General features: G+C 37.0%; 1 protein-coding gene across 1 annotated transcript; it reads right to left on the bottom strand.

Annotated features, from left to right (window-relative positions):
- Positions 1–662: 662 nt before the first annotated feature.
- Positions 663–15,833, bottom strand: LOC125107330 (NKG2-A/NKG2-B type II integral membrane protein-like). The gene is made up of 6 exons (XM_047742303.1): positions 15,625–15,833; positions 15,145–15,222; positions 14,603–14,656; positions 13,471–13,622; positions 1,635–1,741; positions 663–1,398 (listed from the first exon to the last, which is right to left on the bottom strand). The coding sequence occupies exons 1-6, from the start codon at positions 15,809–15,811 to the stop codon at positions 1,287–1,289; spliced, it is 690 nt and encodes a 229-aa protein (XP_047598259.1). The 5' UTR covers positions 15,812–15,833; the 3' UTR covers positions 663–1,286.
- Between the last annotated feature and the right edge of the window lie 9,166 nt (positions 15,834–24,999).

The raw sequence follows: 24,999 nt of genomic DNA, 5'->3' as shown, positions 1-24,999 counted from the left end.
CACAATCTAATGTGAGTAGGAAGGTGATAGCTTATGAGTTCAGAGTCCAGGCATTAAGAAGCACATTTCTCCTAGCTGCTAATCTCTGCTATAAGATGTCATGTATATCAGGTAGCTCCTCTTCTAAGAATAAAATATGTCCAAAAGATCTGAGCTGAATCTGTAGTTGTAGTCTGGATCCAAGCCCATGCATGCCAAGCCTTGATCAACTAAAACCCAGCCAAAGCAGAAACTGATGAATGAGAAGTAAATGCTTATTTTACAATATAATTGTAATCTTGGGTTGTTTGAGCACAATGTCAGCAAATCGTTACAGCTAGCATTTACATATTATATGAATTTGATTTTGAATATTCATATAATTTCTCAATCGGAGTATGAGAAATCAGTACAGAGAGTATAAAGAATATGTGTAGGGGCACCTGGGTGGCTAAGTCAGTTAAGTGTCTGCTTTTCACTCAGGTCATGATCCCAGGCCAGGGTCTGGGGATTGAGTGCTGCACCTTCCCATCTTGCTCTTTACAGTGGCAGCTTGCTTCAGAGAGCAGATGTGGCTTCCCAGTGATCTCTCCCTTGGGTACTCTCCTTTAATCTAAGAAATTCTTTATGATTTTCTTCATTTTAGTAGCCTTTCCTTCGAGTAGGCTTTCCGTTACAAATGGATAATAATGGTTGACATCAATCTTCCTCTGGTTTCTGTTCCTGAGTCAATTCTCGTGTGTAATCTTGCCACCCAGGGTCATCAACCCTTATTTGCAGCTCCTTATTTGCAACCTTTATTTGCAGGATAAATCAATTCACTTGATAATATGAGTGGGTTGATGACCTTATTGAAGATTTCACAATAACATTGCTTCATATTATAATTTGTACTTTTTTATTTAACATATAACAAAAGCTTAAGAAATGTATAATATGTACCTGAGTATATATTTTTTACATTAATAAAATTAAGATGGAAAAACAGTTCTTTGACACCAAGGGGGAAACCTCAGGTACACTTTGGGCTTTGCATGATTATGATGCAACCTGCAGGTTCCTCTTTGGTAACAAATGAACCATTCTAGTGAATGATGTTGATAGCGGGCAAGGCCACACATATGTGTGTACGGGGACAATGGAGGATAACTCTATACCTTCTTCTCAATTACGTTGTGAACTGAAATTGTTCTAAAAAAAGTATCTGAAAAATATCTAGGAAAATTGCATGCCTTTTGAAGAAATGAAAAATATCTTCTTTATAGATGGTGAAATATAGTTATACCAAAATTAGGTAACTAAAATGCCTAATGCTTACAAACATATATTTTTAGATCTGAACAATTTTCAAAAGATCTCATGTTTGAGTCAAAGTTGAAAAATGGACAGTTCTTGTCAGTTGCTGAAAAAACTGATGACCTGAAATGCAGAGAATTATATCTTATTACTCTTAAAAAATATAAATCACAATATTTTGAACAATAAACAGTTCATGTAAAGTAATAGTTGTACATCTGAACCTGAGTATATCCCATATTATCCTGCTATGGAAATACTTTAACAACTGTATTACAGAACTGTTCACATACTGTACTTATTCTTTGTAAGATTAGTCCTCTTAAGGCATAAAATACAAAAGCTGTCAAGAAACTTACAGTTTAGGAAAGAAGGCAGAGTCTTTTGGACACAGAGATGGATTAATATTGATATTCTGGGAAACTCTACTAATCCATGAAGAATAAATGAGGAAGCCGAACAAACACTATGAGAAAACAATTTTTTAGAAGTCAAATAAAAGCTCTTATTTGAATTTGTAATAACCACAGTTATTTTTTCTATAGATTCTATAGAATCTTCCACATTTTAATATACTGTTATACACTGAACATACTATAAAAATATCTTAGTACGAGTAAATGAAGAGGAAAAACTTACAAAGACAACAATTGCAGTGTTCTGATAATTTATCATAGGTTAATAACACTTTATGAAATATCCATTATTGAAAAACTCCTGGAGATTTTTGTGAAAAGGAGCACGTCTGTAGTTTTCTAGCCCAGAACTGCTCCCATGTCTCTGCACCTGCCCATTGTAGCTCAGTGATCCAGAAGCTTGTATTTTCCTAATTTGGAGAAGCTGCAGAAAGCAATGGTGCTGGTGCCACAGGGGAGACTCGATCAGCAGTGGGGAAGGGAATGAAAAAGCCCACAGACTTTTTAGCTCAGAGTGATGATTTTGCTTGTTAATGAATGAGGAAAAGCCATATGTTTACTAGTTAGAGGTTGTGGTTTTCTGTCAAGCACTGTGACCCCCATAAATACAATGGCAAGATATTGTTAGTGAGAGTACAACAGAAGAGTTGACATGAACTTTCTATATACTCCTGACTGATGGAAAACATTATGCACACATGGAGAGGAGACCAAGAGGAGCCAGCAGAAAGTGAAAGCAGAAGGAGACTTGAGAACTGATATTCAAGTTGTGAGCACTCCCCTCTCACACTCATACACACACATATGCACATACACACACACACACATCACATGGCAGAAGGTACAAGCCCTACTGACTTGCAGTCTTTGAACACAGTTTTTAAAAAACTTGTGGGTTTCATCTAAGCTACAAAATCACCAGGGCATGTAGGCTAAAAAATAAAAATAAAGAATAAGAATTTGGAAACAGTGAACAAAAATATCAGCAGGCAGATTATAGGGGAGAAGATCCTTCAGTATACTGCATGCAACTTACAAAAAACATACATCTAAGAATATGAAACAGACTGCGTGTTATTTACACTGTATTACCAAAAATATCTACCTAAAAAAACAAAAACAAAATACAGAACATGAAAAGTCACTGACAAATGTCTTCTACGCTAAGTGAAAGCATAGATCAATATAAACTTCTACTGAGATAAGGTGTTACATTAATTAGAAGACAGTATTTTAGAGTACTGTTTATAAATATACGGAAATTATATGGGGCACCTGGATGGCTCAGTTGGTTAAACTTCTGCCTTTGTCTCAAGTCATGACTCCAGGGTCCTGAGATCAAGCCCCACATTGGGCTCCCTGCTGTGGGGAGACATTTTTCCCTGTGCCCTTCCTCCCTGCTCATGCTTGTGCTTCTCTGTCTTTCAATCTCTCTGAAATAAATAAATTAAATCTTGAAAATCCAGATGGTGGGTATTAGAGAGGGCACGGATTACATGGAGCACAGGGTGTGGTGCAAAAACAATGAATACTGTTATGCTGAAAAGAAATTTTAAAAAAGTCAAAAAAATTATATGGAAATGATAAAGAAAACAGTTCAGATAAGTAAATGAACATATAATGGCAGGAATACAGCAAATAGGAAATATCAATAGAGAGAAAAAACTATATGAATAAGCCACAGATAAATTCTTATTTTATCATTATACACATGAATGAAAATTCACTTCATTGGCTCTCCAGAAAATTGGAGATCCAGTAGAAAAAATATATGAAATTGAGGAAGTAATAATAGACTTTATTTGTCTCATGAATGAGAAAGGAAAAGCAGAAAATTAACAGAGTACATTAAACTAAAGAGCACTTGCACAGTAAAGGAAAGAACAAAGAAGTTGAAAAATATTTGGAAGAACAATGTACAGAACAGGAGAAAATTATAAACCCTATATCAGATAAGGGACTGATATTCAAAATGTATACATATCACAAACAAGGAAATAAAAATAAAGAAAATAATACAATTCAGAAATGGGCACAGGGCCTGAGTAACATTTTTCTGAAGACATAGAAATGGCCATTAGGTACAAGAAAGAAAAGCACTAATCGTCAGGGAAAGGCAAATCAAAATCACAATAAAATACCAACTCTCATCTGTTAGAATTGATTTTTCCAAAAACACAAGAGAATAATGGTGAGGATCTGAAGAAAAGGAAATCCTTTGGAAGAAATATAAATTGGTGCTGCCACAATGGAAAAGAGTACAGCGTTTTTTCAAGCAATTACAAATAAAAATATCATGTTATTCAGTGATGGCACTCCTACATATATATCAGATAAGGGATACACATCAGGTGGAAAAAGAAAACAAGACATAAACATAGAGGGGCACCTGGGTGGCTCAGTGGGTTAAAGCCTCTGCCTTCGGCTCAGGTCATGATCTCAGGGTCCTGGGATCGAGCCCCACATTGGGCTCTCTGCTCAGCAGTGAAGCCTGCTTCCTCCTCTCTCTGCCTGCCTCTCTGCCTACCTGTGATCTCTCTCTCTCTCTCTGTCAAATAAATAAGTAAAATCTTTAAAAAAATAAAAACACATAAACATAGAATGAATAGCAAAATGGGAGACCTAAATCCAACTATCAAAACAATACATTCGTGCTAATTCAGTAAATATTCCAATCAAAAGATATAAATTATCGGGGCACCTGGGTGGCTCAGTGGGTTAAAGCCTCTGGGTTCAGCTCAGGTCATGATCCCAGGGTCCTGGGAGCAAGTCCCGCATTAGGCTCTCTGCTCAGCGGGGAGCCTGCTTCCCCCTTCTCTCTCTCTGCCTGCCTCTCTGCCTACTTGTGATCTCTGTCTGTCAAATAAATAAATAAAATCTTAAAGAAAAGAAAAAAAAAAAGAAAAGAAACAGCAAGGAGTATGGACTACTTACAACTTCATGCAACTACGGATGAAAGGCACAAGTTTAGTTTCCCCTGAAAATGCCAAAAATAAAATATGCATACTGTATTATTCTACTTATGTAAATGTTTGTAAATGGAGGTGAAAATATGAAAGGGGCATTTTGCAGTGCTGGTAATATTCATTTTTTCTTTCCTATGATGGCGACACTTGAAAATTCAGCCAGCTGTTGGCATGTATCACATGTGCAACCACCTGTAGGTACATTATACCACAGTAAAATTAACATAACAGAATACCAAGAAAATACGTAAATATGTTTAAACTAGACATAAAATTGAAAACATCCTACCAAATACAACTTGGGAAAACCAAAACACAAAAAGAAATAAGAATATCAGAAGTGTCTTAACCTCTAATAAATATTTAATCTCTAATTCAGAAACTTTTCATACTCAGTTACAGAATATTTCAATGCTTATGAGGAAAGAAAGATGCAATGTCAATTAAAAACCAAAAAGAAAATCTTACAAGGTAGAAAAAAGGGTCTAATAAAGTGTGTGTTTTGTGCATTTTCTTGGAATACTAAAAAAAGGAAATTACATGTTAATGTCAATCTAAACTGTTTCTGATAATATATACAAATAATGAACTACAAGATAAGTAGATTTATTGAAGAAATATCAATTGGATTTACATTTGCAATTCCATTAATGTAATCTGTCACATTAGCAGAGTAAAGAAGGTCAAAAGATGTGATTTCTCTTATGCAGAAGATAAAACTAATTTTCATTTTTAATTAAAAAGACATTTAGAGATATGAATACATTAATAGTAGGAGATCTTAACACGCCTCTCTCAGAAATAGACAGATCATCGAAGCAGAAAATCAATAAAGAAAAAGAGCATTGAATGACACATTGGACCAGATGGACCTCACAGATATATACAGAACATTCCACCCTAAAACAACAGAATACTCATTCTTCTCATGTGCACATGGAACATTCTCAAGAATAGACCACATACTGGGTCACAAATCAGGACTCAACCGATACCAAAAGACTGAGATTATTCCCTGCATATTCTCAGATCACAATGCTTTGAAACTGGAGCTCAATCACAAGGAGAAGTTCAGAAGGAACTCAAACACCTGGAAGCTAAAGACCACCTTGCTTAAGAATGCTTGGATCAACCAGGAGATCAAAGAAGAACTGAAACAATTCATGGAAACCAATGAGAATGAAGACACTTCGGTCCAAAATCTATGGGATACAGCAAAGGTGGTCCTAAGGGGGAAATACATAGCCATCCAAGCCTCCCTCAAAAAAATTGAAAAATCCAGAACACAGCAGCTGTCTCTACACCTTAAAGAACTGGTGAATCAACAACAAATCAAACTAACTCCACACATAAGAAGGGAAATAATCAAGATTAGAGCAGAGATCAATGAGGTAGAAACCAGAGATAAAGTAGAATGTATTCAATGAAACTAGAAGCTGGTTTTTTGAAAGAATCAATAAGATCGATAAACCATTGGCCACACTAATCCAAAAGAAAAGAGAGAAAGCCCAAATTAATAAAATTGTGAATGAAAAGGGAGAGATCACAACTAACACCAAGGAAGTAGAAACAATCATCAGAAGTTATTATCAACAGTTATATTCCAATAAGCTAAGCAACCTAGATGAAATGGATGCATTCCTGGAAAACTGTAAACTCCCAAAATTGAACCAGGAAGAAATCGACAACCTAAATAGACTGATATCTAGTAATGAGACTGAAGCAGTGATCAAAAACATCCCAAAAAACAAGAGCCCAGGACCTGATGGATTCCCTGGGGAATTCTACCAAACTTTCAAAGAAGAAATAACTCCTATTCTCCTGAAGCTGTTTCAAAAAATTGAAGCAGAAGGAAAACTTCCAGACTCTTTCTATGAAGCCAGCATTACCCTGATCCCCAAACCAGGCAAAGACCCCACCAAAAGGAGAATTTCAGACCAATATCCCTGATGAATATGAATGCTAAGATTCTCAACAAAATCCTAGCAAACAGGATCCAACAGCACATTAAAAAGATTATCCACCATGACCAGGTGGGATTCATCCCTGGGCTACAAGGATGGTTCAACATTCGCAAATCAATCAATGTGATAGAACAAATTAATAAGAGAAGAGAGAAGAACCACATGGTCCTCTCAATTGATGCAGAAAAAGCATTTGACAAAATCCAGCATCCATTCCTGATTAAAATGCTTCAAAGTATAGGGATAGAGGGAACATTCCTGAACTTCATCAAATCTATCTATGAAAAACCCATAGCAAATATCATCCTCAATGGGAAAAAGCTTGCAGCCTTCCCGTTGAGATCAGGAACACGACAAGGATGCCCACTCTCACCACTCTTGTTCAACATAGTATTAGAAGTCCTAGCAACAGCAATCAGACAACAAAGAGAAATAAAAGGTATCCAAATTGGCAATGAAGAAGTCAAACTCTCTCTCTTCACAGATGACATGATTCTTTATATGGAAAACCCAAAAGACTCCACCCCCAAACTGCTAGAACTCATACAGCAATTCAGTAACGTGGCAGGATACAAAGTCAATGTACAGAAATCAGTGGCTTTCTTATACACTAACAATGAAAATACAGAAAGGGAAATTAGAGAATCGATTCCATTTACTATAGCACCAAGAACCATAAGATACCTGGGAATAAACCTAACCAAAGAGATAAAGGATCTATACTCGAGGAACTACATACAGAACACTCATGAAAGAAATTGAAGAAGACACAAAAAGATGGAAGACAATTCCATGTTCTTGGATTGGAAGAATAAACATTGTTAAAATGTCTATACTGCCTAGAGCAATCTATACTTTTAATGCCATTCCAATCAAAATTCCACCGGTATTCTTCAAAGAGCTGGAGCAAATAATCCAAAAATTTGTATGGAACCAGAAGAGACCCCGAATCGCTAAGGAAATGTTGAAAAACAAAAATAAAACTGGGGGCATCACGTTACCTGATTTCAAGCTTTACTACAAAGCTGTGATCACCAAGACAGCATGGTACTGGCATAAAAACAGACACATAGACCAGTGGAACAGAGTAGAGAGCCCACACATGGACCCTCAACTCTATGGTCAGTTAATCTTCGACAAAACAGGAAAAAATATCCAGTGGAAAAAAGACAGTCTCTTCAATAAATGGTGCTGGGAAAACTGGGTAGCTATATGTAGAAGAATGAAACTCGGCCATTCTCTTACACCATACACAAAGATAAACTCAAAATGGGTAAAAGACCTCAACGTGAGACAGGAATCCATCAGAATCCTAGAGGAGAACTTAAGCAGTAATCTCTTCACTATCAGCCACAGCAACTTCTTTCAAGATATGTCTCCAAAGGCAAAGGAAACAAAAGCCAAAATAAACTTTTGGGACTTCATCAAAATCAAAAGCTTCTGCACAGCAAAGGAAACAGTCAAGAAAACAAAGAGGCAGCCCACGGAATGGGAGAAGATATTTGCAAATGACAGTACAGACAAAAGATTGATATCCAGAATCTATAAAGAACTCCTCAAACTCAACACATACAAAACAGATAATCATATCAAAAAATGGGCAGAAGATATGAACAGACACTTCTCCAATGAAGACATACAAATGGCTATCAGACACATGAAAAAATGTTCATCATCACTAGCCATTAGGGAGATTCAAATTAAAACCACATTGAGATATCACCTTACACCAGTTAGAATGGCCAAAATTAGCAAGACAGGAAACAACATGTGTTGGAGGGGATGTGGAGAAAGGGGAACCCTCTTCCACTGTTGGTGGGAATGCAAGTTGGTGCAGCGACTTTGGAGAACAGTGTGGAGATTCCTCAAGAAATTAAAAATAGGGGGCGCCTGGGTGGCTCAGTGGGTTAGGCTGCTGCCTTCGGCTCAGGTCATGATCCCAGGTCCTGGGTTCAAGCCCCACATCGGGCTTTCTGCTCGGCAGGGAGCCTGCTTCCTCCTCTCTCTCTGCCTGCCTCTCTGCCTACTTGTGATTTTTCTCTGTCAAATAAATAAATAAAAATCTTAAAAAAAAAAAAAGATTAAAAAAAAAAAAAGAAAGAAATTAAAAATAGAACTTCCTTATGACCCGCAATTGCACTACTGGGTATTTACCCCAGAGATACAGATGGAGTGAAAAGAAGGGCCATCTGTACCCCAATGTTTATAGCAGCAATGGCCACAGTCGCCAAACTGTGGAAAGAACCAAGATGCCCTTCAACAGATGAATGGATAAGGAGATGTGGTCCATATACACTATGGAGTATTATGCCTCCATCAGAAAGGATGAATACCCAACTTTTTTCTCAACATGGACGGGACTGGAAGAGATTATGCTGAGTGAAATAAGTCAAGCAGAGAGAGTCAATTATCATACGGTTTCACTTATTTGTGGAGCATAACAAATAGCATGGAGGACATGGGGAGTTAGGAGAAGGCATTTGGGGGAAATTGGAAGGGGAGGTGAACAATGAGAGACTATGGACTCTGAAAAACAATCTGAAGTGTTTGAAGAGGTGGGGGGGTGGGAAGTTGAGGGAACCAGGTGGTGGGTATTAGAGAGGGCACGGACTGCATGGAGCACTGGGTGTGGTACAAAAACAATGAATACGATTATGCTGAAAATAAAAAAAAAATTTTTAAAAAAGACATTTAGAATGACAGAAATAAAAAAGAAAATGTCAATGCAAAGATCTAGAATAGATATGATAACTCTGAAAAAGAACTAATATAAAGCCATTGTTTATAACAGGACATTAAAAAAGTATGGATTGACAAAAATATACACAAGATTAAAGAACCCGAGAAGGAAGTGCAAAGTTCATATCCACACATATAGGGAATGCAGATTTAGGCAATGATACAAAATCATTTCTTGGAGAAAGTATGGTATTACAATAAATGTTGAGGAAGCAATCAGTTTCAAATGGAATTAATAACATATACTTCATACCATATACAAAAATGTTAAAAGATGATCATCTGTAAGTGCAAATGATAAAATTTCAAGAAGATATATTAGGAAAAAATCTGACCACAAGTTGGGCAGAGATTTTTCAGAGAGAAACAAAACATGATCCATAAAAGAGCAAACTGATGAAGTGTAGTTCCTTAAGATAATGTCTGTGCTTTGAAGTAAAGGAAAGACAAGTCATAGACTGAGAGGAAATATTTACAAATAATACATCTACTAAAAAACTTGCTGCCAGGATACATAAAGAATTCTCAAAATATGATAACAAAAAGTAAAAATATAACAAAAATATTTCAAGATACTTCACCAAAAAGCATTTTTTTTTCCAAAAAGCATTTATTGATGGGAAATAAATACAGAGAAAGTTGCTCAACACTATCAGTCTTAGGAACATTCACATTAGAACTACTACATATCAGAATTCCTATTCCAGCAAGAAAGAGAGGATATGCTACTGTTCCCTACTTCCTCCACGAAATACAGCTAAAACACCTGGATATTATACACAAAACAACATAACATTCAAACAGGTGATGAGAAAGCTGACAGAACTGCGCCCTCTAACCCCAAGGAATGACATGGTGGTCAGCGCCCTGAATATTCTCTTTTCCTCACATATCAGACTGGTGAGCAAACCACAGACATCAAAGTGCACAAACGAAAGGCCCCAAACTGTATTTTTCTCTCTAGTCAACATAATAGAAAAAAGGCATGCTAGAAAGACCCAAACAAACAAACCAACAAAAAAATGTAGACACCAATCAACCACTGACTATCCAAGGGGCACATCACTCAGGAATGCAGGGGAAATCAAGACATTGTGAGATAAAGGAAAACTAGGAAAAGTGTCACCGCCACCCCCACTCTGAAAGAACTGCTAAAGGGAATTATCCAAACGGAAATTAAATGGTAACAGAAGCAATCTTGCAAGGATCATCAGGAAGAAAGGGAAAACAAAAGTATAAAACTGTCATTAGGTCTAAGGGACTTTGCTTCAACTCTAGCGTCTAAATTGTTTGATATTTGAATGAAAATCATCAGTTGAAACAAAGTGATAACATTCACATAATTCTCAACGTAAGTAGAGAAACATTTAAAACAAAGTAGAAATGAGACACAGTAAAGGGACATCAAGTGAAGGGAAGGCTCTACATTTTACTCAAAGTGCTGTGGGTTGTGACAGAATGTGTAGACTGATATATGTGTTTATAATTATCTATATAAAGATATATACTATCTACATAGCTTATATGAAGCAGATTAGAACACATGTGGACATGTATATGACTATATATGTAAAAAGTTATTTATGAAGAAAAGATTGACTTTGCTTTACATTATGCTCCATCAATTAGGTTCATGATGTAGAAAACTATAACCTTCACATTTATCTCACTGCATTGCAAATACAACATCACCAAAAATAAATTCCAATTGCATCAGAAACTCTAATTAAAGTGAAAAAGTAATAAATAAAGAAAAAAGATAAAAGTAATATGGGAGGGACCCCTGGGTGGCTCAGTTGGTTAAGCAGCTGCCTTCGGCTCAGGTCATGATCCCAGCGTCCTGGGATCGAGTCCCGCATCGGGCTCCTTGCTCAGCAGGAGCCTGCTTCTCCCTCTGCCTCTGCCTGCCATTCTGTCTGCCTGTGCTCGCTCTCTCTCCCTCTCTCTCTGAAAAAAAAAAAAAAAAAAAAAAAAAAAGTAATATGGGAAATTATGTTTATGAACTTTGACTAACTTCTGAAATAGGTTCAAAATAATCACTAACACCTAAATGATATATTGGACCATGGAAATACTAAAATTCTGATCATTAAAGGACTCTAATAGGGGAGTAAAAATGCAATATAGAGCTATTTCCATCTTGTAAACTCAAAAAAGAGCTCATATTTAAAACATGGTAAGGACTTCCAAGAAAACCAAAGAAAACACCATCTAGGAGAAAAAAGCAAGGGACACACTCGAGTCCTTCTCACCAAAGAGAATATCCTAATAACTCACAGTCCAGAAAAATGATACTGTTCTATAACCACCAGAACTTTTTGTCATAATTTTTCTCAGACCTCTGAATTTTGAATCAAGGGAATATTTTGTACGATCTATTTATACAATACATTAGATAAATGTAGGGATAATGTAATATATTGAAAGATACACATATCTATGACTGAGCAATTTCATACTAATGCTTCGAAGAAAATGTATAATAATCATATATAAATACAATTATAATGTTACATTTATGCATTGCTATTTTGACAAATGCACTATTTACATTTCATAAATATACTATATACTATGTAGTTATGTATAATAAGTTGTTATAAATACAATACATGGAAAACACATAGAAAAAGCCTTTCATAAAATAATTATTTATAATACCCACATATTAAAAAGGAAGTAAATTTCTGAAAATTGATTTTAAAATGTCCTTTTCATAAAGACAGCAGCAGTAAAAATTCACAAACTATAGACAAATGCAGTAATAAAGATGGATTACAAATATCATACGAGAGTAAAAGGAGATACGTATAATAATGCATACTGCATGATTCCATCGATATAAATTCCAAAAATAAGCAAAGATATTTCACAGTATCAAAACTGGAAGGGCTAATAGAGGCTCTAAATTTCTTGCTCATGATCTGATTTGTAATTATGTTCTATTTTGTGATGAATATGCACAATCATGTAGTTTTCTTTTTTTCTTAAAGATTTCTTTACTTATTTGATAGAGAGGGAGAGAGAGGAAGAGACATCACAAGTAGGCAGAGAGGCAGGGAGAGAGGAGGGGGAAGCAGGCTCCCCGCCCACCAGAGAGCCCGATGTGGGGCTCAATCCCAGAACCCTGAGATCATGACCAGAACCAAAGGCAGAGGCTTAACCCACAGAGCCACATTGATGTATTGTTATTTTGATAAATGCATTATTTACATTTCATAAATATACTATATACTATATAGTTATGTATAATAAGTTATTATAAATACAATACATGGAAAACACATAGAAAAAGCCTTTCATAAAATAATTATTCATGATACCCACATACTAAAAAGTATTTAAGTTTCTGAGAAGAGCTTTTAAAATGTCCTATTCATATAAGACAGCAGCAGTGAAAATTCACAAACTATAGACAAATGGAATGATATAGATGGATCACAAATATCATACAAGAACAAAAGGAGACACACATAATAATGCATACCGCATGATTCCATCAATATAAACTCCAAAAATAAGAAAGACATTTCACAGTATTAACATTGGCAGGGCTAATAGAGGCTCTAAACTTCTCGCTCATGATCTGATGTGTAATTATATTCTATTTTGTGATGAATGTGCCCTGTCATATAGTTTTCTTTTTTAAAGATTTTATTTATTTATCTGACAAGGAGATCACAAGTAGGCACAGAGGAAGGCAGAGAGAGAAGGGGAGGAAGGCTCCCTGCTGAGCAGAGAACCTGATGTGGGGTTCAATCCCAGGATCTTGAGATCATGACCCAAGCCAAAGACAGAGGCTTAACCCACTGAGCCATCCTGGTGCCCCAATCATATAGATTTCTTGATGTGTGGTAAAAAATGTAGTAAGGTTATTTCAGGCAAAAGAGCATGTATAGATATGGCTTTCTATGAAAAGCAAGAACTAGAAATTATTAAATGTACATTAAAGGTATAAAAATAGTAAAATATCATGGAGTCAAACTATGGAATAGTAACAGACTTTAAAATAAATAAATATGCAATATGTATGACTATATGGATGAGATCTACAAATGTAATATTAAATGATAAGCTTTTAATAAAAGCTGCAAACATTTGAAACCTCACCATTTCCTCTTCATCCTCTATGGAGAGCAGGGTAGAGTTCTTAGAAGCACAGGACAACCGACTTTCATTCCATGGTTTTCTTTCAGTGCTAATGTAGTAGCAAGTTTTAGAATATGTAATCCACTCTTTTGGACAGTGATCACAATGATAAGCTAAAGAAAGGTTACGAGATATTATCCAAAAGGCTTTGAATATTAAAACTTGCAAGTTTGCACGTTACATATGTATACACAAATGGGTATACAACACACCACTTTACCTTCACAAGCGGGCAAAAATAAAACAAAAACACATGCACACTGCCAGAAGAGTCAGGCTTTCATCCCTTACTTATGTGCCAGGATAAAACAAACAAACAAAAATGTCCATCTTTACATGTACTTTGAGTCCCTGAACAAAACTTATTTGGGATTGTATAATGGTTTATATTATGTCATGTTATAGCAGGAGGAAATTTACGGCCATTGGTTAACAATGGGTGTAGTAATTTTATTTTATTTTATTTTAAGATCTATTTATTTATTTCACAGAGAGGGAGAGAGAGAGAAATGAACCAGAGGGCAGAGGGAGAGGGAAAGAATATCTCAAACAGACTCTGCGCTGAGCATGGAGCCGACATGGGGCTCAGCCCCAGGACCCTGAGTTCATAACCTGAGACAAAACCCAGAGTCAGACACTTCACTCACTGAGCCATCCAGGTACCTCATGTATGCTGATTTTATTTTATTTTATTTTTTAAGATTTTATTTATTTATTTGACAGAGAGAGAGAGATCATAAGTAGGCAGAGAGTCAGGCAGAGAGAAAGGGGGAAGCAGGCTCTCCGCTCAGCAGGGATGCTGAGGCAGATGCAGGGCTTGATCCCAGAACCCTGAGTCCATGAACATAGCCGAAGGCAGCGGCTTAATCCACTGAGCCACCCAGGCACCCCTGTATGCTGATTTTAAATGAGTATTTCCACATACTGTTGTATAAGAAGGAATACTCTCCTATACTCATCAATTATGAAAATTTACTACACAATTTTCTAATTCATTTTCCCCAAAAAACATCTATTATCATATTTGTCTAGCTTAAGATACAGATAAAATATAAGCTATCCTAATATCAGAGTTTTGGAAATGATTTTCTACCTTTCTGGGTCGTTATTTCCACAGACGCCTTGTTCTGCTCTGGTTCTGTAGTAACTAGAAAAATTAAAACAATGCTCATAAAACTTAATATTAAATGAAATAAATCATTATGATTTGAGTTTCTTAGTTTGAAGTTTGGTATATTATTTAGAATGGGAAATCTCTGTGATAAAATTGATTTTACCCATAAAAATTAAATAAAATAGTGAACATGTGGGAGAAGACAATTCAAAAGTTTAAAGAATCAAACCTCACAGTCTTTACAGTATTTGGTTTAACCAGTCTCAAGAACTAACTAGTATATCTCCATAAAGTCTCTGCCATAACTTGTATTTCAGGTATGAAATCTGAATATATGTGTAATACGCTTTATATAGATTTATTCTGTTATTTCTACTTTTGACAGATTCAGAGTAACCATTCCACACTTAGAGCATGCGTGCATTAAAATGAGGTAATACAATTCCATAATATTGTGCAACATTTCGAGCACTGATAATCATTAAAGTGAAAAATTCCCTTGTCATCATTGAAACACTTACAGTGAATAACGGCTGTTGTGACCACAGTGGGCATCAAGACAAGGCAGATAATTCCCAGGATTCCAGCAATGAGCTTCCCTGGACATGAAGGTAAATAGTTGGAAGAGAAATGAAAATGCTCAGAAAACATGGATGAAAAACAATCATTTAGGAAATTTACATACAAGAGAACCTACAAAGCACAGGGAATCACATATAAAAATTTGGACCCCAAACTTGTATCGGTCATTGTAATTGTCTCTCAGAATATACCATTACATTTGCAATAAATATATTACCCCCATGAGATTGGGTTAAGATCACGAATTATAACACTTGAACAAGGTTCATCCTCAGATTTCAAATAGAATACCATATTCTAGCTCCAAGCTCTGATCCACACAAATGAAAAATATGAAATCATCCCTACTCATTCCCTGCACCCCTGCTCCCCAAGTGCACATTCTAGAGCAGTTATATTATGTCTGAATTAAGTATTACCTTTCCATTGGTAGTTCTTGCCATTCCCTTGAAGATCCCGAGAAGCATCTTGAAGAGTTAATTCTGCATACGTTATTTCCTGCTCTGTTCCCAAAATGCCACTTTTAGTGCCCTTAGCTTTCACTTGCTGTCTTCTTAAACCCTTAACCTGACTGAGTTCTGCATAGGTAACTCCTTGGTTATTCATCTCTGCAGCTGTGTGGTGTCAGGCACAGGGCTGAATGGGACTGTGCTGAAGGACTTGATGAACAGTGGGTGGGACAGTCACAGTGGGTGGAGTGTGTGGTGAGTGGTAGTACTCATCTGCTGTTGAACAATGTAAAATCTGGTACTAATTTCCTTGGAGCTTTAAAGAAGTGCTTCATGATGAAATTAGTGGTTTTTATAATGATATTCTCTGTTTGACACAATAGAAGGAAAAGAATTCAGGAATTATATTGTCCTCATTAATGTAAGGCCAAATTCGACAGAACAGGTCAACACTACTGGAATAACTGGGTTAATACTAAAATGCTACATTAGAAAGAAAATGCTGCATCAATTTTTTTGACAAGTTTTAAATGCATTATTGGTTAAAAAAATGGAGTCCCCCAGATTAGGGAATATTAGTTTTAGCACATACAGGAATTTCCTGGAGTAAATTACTTTTATTTAAGACTCAGGTTTCTTTACTAAAATGTCATGCAGTACTATCAAGTGGTCTCTTACTTTGAGTAATTGTGGAGTTCGAAGAAATCATTAAGTTTTAAAAGAAATCTTTTAAGTGCTGAAAATGTTACATGACACAATAAACTTATCTAAACCCTGAACAATAATGAAATAAAAAACACCAAAAAGTATTTTTTAAAGTACTTAACACCAGAAATTGACAACCGATTTAATAGTAAAGGTGTGAAACCATAAAACGATAAATAAAAGTGTAGTTCATTTATGGAAGAAAACTGTTGGTACAAACTTCCAGAAAAACCTAAGAATGTCAAAAGCAGTAGGGAAACTTCAGTTGTATAAGGAATTCTAATAAATGAAATAAATGTGATTTCATAATTCAGTCAATGAGCTCAAAGTCAGTGAAATATGGAATTACTCCTGGGTCTCAAATTTACAAACTATGACCTTTACGAAGTTACTTCCTGGGGTGCCTGGGTGGCTTGTGGGTTAAAGCCTCTGCCTTCAGCTCAGGTCATGATCCCAGGGTCCTGGGATCAAGCCTCACGATGGGCTCTCTGCCTAATTACCTAATTACTTCTCCACAGGCAAGAATTTGAATACTTAAGAAATTATCCAGTGTTTTCCATATTCATTCTTGTCAGTTACCCTGAATTGTTGGAATAAATATACCAGTGTTCTCTGTGATTTGATTGCATATTAACTGTACCTCATGTGCATCCCATCCAGCATCTGTATCTTCCACTAAGTGAGGTGTCTAGGAGAGAGACAGCAGAGGAGTGACACATACCTTCTCTTGGCCAGAGAGTCCTACGTCTTCCAGGGGGAGACCAGGTTACTCTTGTAAACGGACAGTATCTGTGGTCTTCACAGACTGCCGGTCCTGTGAAAGCTCAGAGAGAGGTAATAGTGGAAAAAGTAGATTTCTCTTCAATGTGTCACTTAAAATTTGAACAGGAAATCCTTACACTTGATCTATTTTGAAGACACTTTATCTCATCACACACCCCCAGAATGTCTGAGACTTTCAGCTTGTAGTGTGTCAGCTAATTGTGACATGACTCTGAGAAATGTTTATGTTCCACAAGATATTGGGGTCAGAAGCTTGACCACCCATGCTGTTAACTTGCTTTTTTCTCGGTCACAAGTGCTGAGACCTGATTATCTTAGATGTGACAGTTCTACTTTTATACAGGATTCTAAATCTCGGCATTACATACTTCTTTCCATTGTACTCTCCGTATGTCATTTCTATTATAATGGGAAATATCTGAAAACATCATCCCATTAACAACAGGAATTTAGAGATATTTATCTCCAGCTATTTTGAATTGTCAGATTCTTTCTATACATCTGTTGAAAGCTTCATATGGTACTTATACTTTTTTATGAATATGGTGTATCACACTGTTTTCTTTGTGAATATTGACCAACCCTTGACGCCAAAAATTAAATCCCACTTGAATCTTTGAATTACTGTTGGATTTGATTTGTTAATATTTTGCTGAGAATATTTGCACCCATGTTCATCAGGAATATTGGCCTGCAGTCCTCTTTTATAGTGGAGTCTTTGTCTGGTTTTGCAATTAGGCTAATGCTGGCCTCATAGAATGAATTAGGAGGTTTTCCTTCCAATTCTATTTGTTTGGAATTTTTTGAGGAGAATAGGTATTAATTCTTCTTTAAGTGTTTGGCAGAATCCCCTTGGTAACATCTGGCCCTGGAGTTCTGTTTGTTGGGAGATTTTTGATGACTGATTCTATTTCTTTGCTGGTTTTCCATGTGCTCAAGTTTTCCATTTCTTCCTGTTTTGGTTTTGGTAGTTCATGTTTCTAGGAATTTATCCATTTCTTCCAGGTTGTCCCCATTTGTTGGTTTAAATATTTTTTAATACTATTCTCTTAGGGCACCTGGGTGTCTCAGTCATTAAGTGTCTGCCTTTGGCTCGAGTCATGATCCCAGGGTCCTGCATTGGGCTCCTTGCTTCGTGGGGAACCTGCTTCTCTCTTTGCCTTTGTCTGCCACACTGCCTGCCTGTGCTCTCTCTCTCTTCAACAAATAAATAAAGAAAATCTTAAGGAAAATAATATTCTCTTATAATTGTATTTCTATTGTGTTGGTAGTGAAAAAAATCTAGCCCATTTTATTTAAGCACAGATACACATATAGCACATGAAGAGAGACATAACATATTCCTGGTTTTGAATTTTCATGGCAATAATGTGTCTGTAAAGACTCCTTGGCGGGTTGAGTTTGGGGGAGATAATGAAGTAAAGATTGAAAAATGCTGTATTATAAAGTAATATGCATGAATTGAAAAGATCAGATCTTCCAGGTTTTTGTTAGGTAAGTCTGTAACTTCTTTTTCAAGAAGCAGGGACAGATGAGTAGCATGCTCTGACTACATTATAGTAGTCTCAACTGGTCAGATAAAAAGAAATTTAGGGGCACCCTGGTGGCTCAGTGGGTTAAAGCCTCTGCCTTCGGCTCAGGTCATGCTCCCAGGATCCTGGGATCTAGCCCAGGGCTCTCTGCTCCGTGGGGAGCCTGCTTCCTCCTCTGTCTCTGCCTGCCTCTCTGTCTACTTGTGATCTCTGTCAAATAAATTTTAAAAATTTTTTAAAAAGAAATGTAAAAATTGAGAACAAAAACAGGGAGACTCGAAATACTACAGGGATGTGGTGGCTTGAGCTAAGGTGAAAGGGGCAATGGCGATGAGAGATTGGACTCTGGAATACTTTGAAGTCAGTGTTAAGAAGCCTCTAATGTGAGAACGTGGCCTGAGAAAGAAGGAACGGGGACATGGATGAAGCATGTGCTTTACCTTGACTATCTGAAAACAGACTGAATCTGTTTCCATTCAATGATCTGGAAAGGATTATACATGAAGCAGGTGTGATTAGGAGTCTGTGTCTGGATTGGACATCTGAAGAGTGAATTTTTCATGAAACACACAAATGGAAGAGTTGACTAAGGGCTCACAGATCAATGTCCTAAGGTGAATGGTGAGATATGGGCAAGAAAGTATAAAACTGGGCTTTTTAGCTTGCATGTGCTGCTTAAAACGAAGTAACAGAGATTGTCACCCAGGATCTTAAAGTGGATGTAAATAAGAGGAAGTTCTAGGATAAGCTCTGAGACTCTCTCATGTAAAGAAGAAGAGGAGAAGAGGTGAAATCACCTCTTGTTTGTTGACAAGACCAAAAGCGCAATGAGGAAATAGGAGTCAAGTCCATGAAACTATGTTGCCATGGATACCAAGTGAAAAAGTGTTTCCAGGAGGAATGAATGATCCACTCTGTTGAATGCTGCTCCTAATCAAGTAAGATGAGATTTTGTTATTTTGTGTACAGAATAGGGAATCGTTCCAGTGAGCTGTTGGGGCAAAAATCCAATTTGTCATAGATTCAACAGAAAATGGAAGGATGGGAATTAGAAATAGTTTTACTATGATGCAGCACAGTGTTCATTAAAGGTATCTTTTCCAAAAATGAGGAACTGTGTTTCTTGAATGGGATGATCCAGTGGCCAGTCCTGATACCATCACATATGCTCTCTTCCAATATGGCTTATCTGCATTCTCCCAATGATTCTGATCCTCTCTGTAAATGTTATCCCTCATGCCTGTAGCTTTTATAGTTTCTCCCTCCTTTTCTCCTGTCTTCAAGTGTTCTTTCATTTCACTTACATACTCCCTAATCTTTTCTAACTTGTTCTTTAATCACTCCATGGATTATTCATTTAAATATTTTTGTTTTTGTTTTCATTTCTAGACTTCTTCTTTTTGATTTTTAAAAATTACTCTGGGTTTTTCCATTGCCGAACCCTCAGACACTAACCTCTTTTTTGGTAGTCCATCTGTATCCCTTATACTTTTATTCACTCTAAATATTTGTACTTTATAATCAATATTAAAGAATTCCATTATTTGGGGTGCATGTGTGTGTGTGTTTCTCTTTTGCTTTTATTTTCCTTTTTTTTTTCCTGCATGATTTTCCAATTTTGAGCATACCTTCCATATCCTATATGACCTAGGTTGAGAATAACTGCAGAAGTATTTCTTTAGCAATGATGATCATTAAAATCTGGGAAATAATTTTTTCTATGATAAAATGTACACTTAGCGGATTTTTTAATATGAAAAAGGTAATAGAGAAGATTATGTAGTTGAAAGGCAAGAGCTTTATTTCTTATCTACTAATATATATTTGGAGATTGAAAAATAAGAAATGTAAATCTTTTAGAACTCCATTTCAATTTGTATCTTGGCTTCTAGGCTCTCCCTGTTTACAGTTTCTTCTTAGTGGTTGTATTAAGATTACAGCACACAGTCTTAACTTTACATGGTCTAGGTAGAATTAGTTGTACAACATAAGAAATCCTGTATGGATCAGGTCTATTTATCCCCTCCCCTAACCATTATTTTCAATAGTTGTCATAGGTCTTACATATCACATACATTATAAACATTGAAAGAAACTTGCAAACTTTGCTTTGAATGCTCATGCATACTGCAAGGAAATTAACAGAAGGTTGTCTTTCATATTTAGCCTGATATGTCCTTATGCCTTCCAAAATAACAAGATTTCTCATGAAACTATTACACATAAACCTGACACATTTCCTTCCTCTAACACTTCTTACACTGCAGGCCAAGTATAGCTGGAAAATGTCTTCATTTACTTTTATTCTGGAAGACTGAATTCTGAGTTGGCAGGATTTTTTAATGAGATGATTATTATCTCCAAAATTTATTGTTTCTAATGAATTTCTAGGCATATAAAGTGCTGTTATTCTCTCATTGCTTTCAATATGTTTTAATCTGTTTCAGAAGTATGAGAACAATGTGCCCACATGTGATCTAGTTTTTATTTTTTATTTTTTTATTTGGGTTTTGCTGGGCTTCCTGAATTTAATTTGGTGTTTTTCAACAAATTCGAATTAGCTTCAGCCATTATTTCTTCAAATAATCTTCTGCTAATTGTTTCCCTCTCCTTGTAAGATGCTAATTACATGTGTCATAAATTTGGATATTATCATATTGATCTCTGTTGTAAGAAATATTTTTGACCCTCCCTCTGAATGAATGCATTATTATTCTTACCCAATCCAGGGCATTTGAGGGGGACAAATCTAGATATTTACATATTCCTTAGGAGGAGCCACAAAGAACCAACGGTTGTAATTAAGAGCAGAGCAACAATTTTTAAATGTTAAAGTGTTATTTTATTCATAAGTTTACAATCGTCAATTATTAGAAAATAAAATTTTGGATGAAATAAATTGGGTACAGGAGATTGGACAGACACAACTTTGTCCTTTTTGCATTTTCTTTGGAACTAAGTGTCAGCAAGGAATACACTTTCCGCTCTGCTGCAAACACAGCGAATTATAAAAGGGCTTCATCTTCCTCTGAAATTAGTACTGAAATGAGGATTGTTTAACTCTGGGATGTAGAATAAGAAGCCCATTATGTTCAAAACCTAATGTATAGTCTTAGAAAGTTAGACACAGAGAAAACTGCCACACTGTTCTTTATATCTCTGACTTCTCTGAGACATTTTCCTAAAGTTTCAGTGGTAGAATTTAGTGATTCACCAGTTGCATAAAACAACCCGTGCTCATTACATCAATGTCCTTCTTAATGCCAATCACCAATTGTTCCCCCCTCCCACCCATCTCCCCTCCTGCAACCCTGCTTATTCCCTATAGTTAAGGGTCTCTTATGATTTGCCTCCACCTCAGTTCTCATCTTATATTATTTTCCCTCCTTCCCCTATGTTCATCTATTTTGTTTTTTAAATTCCACAGATGAGTGAAATCCTACATATTTGTCTTTCTCTGACTGACTTATTTTGCTTCGTATAACACACTCTAGTTCCTTGGAACTTCATTGTAAATGGCAAGATTTCATTCTTTTTGATTGCTGGAGAATGTATATATACACCACATCTTATTTATCTATTCATCTGCTGAAAGACTTGTGGGCTCTTTCCCTAGTTTGGCCCTTGTGGACATTGCTGCTACAAACATTGGGGTGCATATGCCCCCTTGAATCACAATGTATGTACCTTTGAATAAATACCAAGTAGTGCACCTGCTGTGTCATAGGGTAGCTCTATTTTTTTTTATGATTTTATTTATTTGACACAGAGAGAGAGAGATCACAAGTAGGCAGAGAGGCAGGCAGAGAGAGAGAGGGAAGCAGGCTCCCGGCCAAGCAGAGAGCCCGATGTGGGGCTCGATCCCAGGACCCTGAGACCATGACCTGAGCTGAAGGCAGAGGCTTTAACCCACTGAGCCACCCAGGCGCCCCAGGTAGCTCTATTTTTAACTGATTGAGGAACCTCCATACTGTTTACCAGAGTGGCTACACCAGTTTCATACTACCAGCAGTATGAGAAGGTGGAAACACAACAGGCAAGTCTACTCTCACCACAGTTGTTCAATAGTACTAGAGGTCCAAGCCTCAGCAATCATACAATAAAAAGAATTAAAAGACATCTAAATCAGGCAGAGTCAAGATGGTGGAGAAGTAGCCTGCTGAGACTACTTCAGGTAGCAGGAGATCAGCTAGATAGCTTATCTAAAGATTGCAAACACCAACAAATCCAACGGGAGATCGAAGAGAAGAACTGCAATTCTAGAAACAGAAAATCAACCACTTTCTGAAAGGTAGGACTGGCGGAGAAGTGAATCCAAAGCGACGTGAAGATAGACTGCGGGGGGAGGGGCTGGGTCCTGGCAGGCGGCAGAGCAACAGAGCACAAAATCAGGACTTTTAAAAGTCTGTTCCACTGAGGGACATCACTCCAAAGGCCTAAATGGGGTGAAGCCCGTGCGGGGTCAGCGTGGCCTCAGGTCTCGCAGGGTCACAGAAGGATCGGGGGTGTCTGAGTGTCGCAGAGCTTACAGGTATTAGAACGGGGAAGTCGGCTACAGAGAAGAGCTGAGGAGTGAGCTCTAAACTCGGGGTTACCTTGAACCGGTCGCAGGCTTGGTCAGCTTGGAGCGCGGCCTGAGGCCAGGGAGACAGGAGTAATTAGGCGCTGTTCTCTGAGGGCGCACTGAGGATGGGGCCCCGGCCCTCAGCTCCTCTGGGCCGGAGAACGGGAGGCTGCCATCTTCCCACCCTCCGGAACTCTACGGAAAGCGCTCAGGGAAAAAAGCTCCTGAAAGCAAACCCAAGCGGATTACTCAGCCCGGCCCCTGGTACGGGAGGTGCAACTCCGCCTGGGGCAAAGACACTTGAGAATCACTACAAAAGGCCCCTCCCCCAGAAGAGCAACAAGAAATCCAGCCAAGACCAAGTTCACCTACCAAGGAGTGCAGTTTCAATACCATGGAGAGCAGCAGAATTTCAGAGGAGGAGAAAGCAAAGCTGGAGCTCATGGCTTTCTCCCCATGATTCTTTAGCCTGGCAGTTAATTTTTTTTTCTTTTTCAGTTTTTTTCTCTTCTTCTGCTAAATTTTTTAAACTTTTACCCTTTTCTTTTTTAACGATTTTTAACTAGTTTATCTAATATATTTTTTCCTTTTTATATTTTTTCTTTATTCATTTTCTTCTTTTAATTGTTTCATTTTTTTTTCTTTCTGAACCTCTTTTATCCCCTTTCTCCCCCCTCACAATTTGGGATCTCTTCTGATTTGGTTAAAGCATATTTTCCTGGGGATGTTGCTACCCTTCTAGTATTTTACTTGCTCCATCATATACTCTTATCTGGACAAAATGACAAGGCAGAAAAATTCACCACAGAAAAAGGAACAAAAGGCAGTACCAAAGGCTAGGGACCTAATCAATACAGACATTGGTAATATGTCAGATCTAGAGTTCAGAATGACGATTCTCAAGGTTCTAGTCGATCTCGAAAAAGGCATAGAAGATATTAGAGAAACCCTCTCAGGAGACATAAAAGCCCTTTCTGGAGAAATAAAAGAACTAAAATCTAACCAAGTTGAAATCTAAAAAGCTATTAATGAGGTGCAATAAAAAATGGAGGCTCTCGCTGCTAGGATAAATGAGGCAGAAGAAAGAATTAGCGATATAGAAGACCAAATGACAGAGAATAAAGAAGCTGAGCAAAAGAGGGACAAACAGCTGCTGGACCACGAGGGCAGAATTTGAGGGATAAGTGACACCATAAGACGAAACAACATAATAATAATTCTGATTCCAGAAGAAGAGGAAACAGAGGGGGAACAGAAGGTATATTGGAGAGAATTATTGGAGAATTTCCCCAATATGGCAAAGAGAACAAACATCAAAATCCAGGAGGTGCAGAGAACCCCCCTCAAAATCAATAAGAATAGGTCCACACCCCGTCACCTAATAGTAAAATTTACAAGTCTTAGTGACAAAGAGAAAATCCTGAAAGCAGCCCGGGAAAAGAAGTCTGTAACATACAATGGTAAAAATATTAGATTGGCGTCAGACTTATCCACAGAGACCTGGCAGGCCAGAAAGAGCTGGATGATATATTCAGAGCACTAAACAAGAAAAACATGCAGCCAAGAATATTATATCCAGCTAGGCTATCAGTGAAAATAGAAGGAGAGATTAAAAGCTTCCAGGACAAACAAAAACTGAAAGAATTTGCAAACACCAAACCAGCTCTACAGGAAATATTGAAAGGGGTCCTCTAAGCAAAGAGAGACCCTAAAAGTAGTAGATCAGAAAGAAACAGAGACAATATACAATAACAGTCACCT

The sequence above is a fragment of the Lutra lutra genome, chromosome 8, assembly GCF_902655055.1.
Source record: "Lutra lutra chromosome 8, mLutLut1.2, whole genome shotgun sequence".
NCBI classification, from domain to species: domain Eukaryota; kingdom Metazoa; phylum Chordata; class Mammalia; order Carnivora; family Mustelidae; genus Lutra; species Lutra lutra.
This window is presented reverse-complemented; position numbering and strand designations above follow the sequence as displayed.

Coding starts and splice junctions, on each gene's coding strand:
- LOC125107330 (XM_047742303.1), bottom strand. CDS start 15,811: ATGAATAACCAAGGAGTTACCTATGCAGAACTCAGTCAGGTTAAGGGT. Junction 13,623..14,602: donor GGAAATAACGACCCAGAAAG/GTAGAAAATCAT, acceptor ACCTTTCTTTAG/CTTATCATTGTGATCACTGT. Junction 1,399..1,634: donor TCTGCCTTCTTTCCTAAACT/GTAAGTTTCTTG, acceptor TCTGCATTTCAG/GTCATCAGTTTTTTCAGCAA.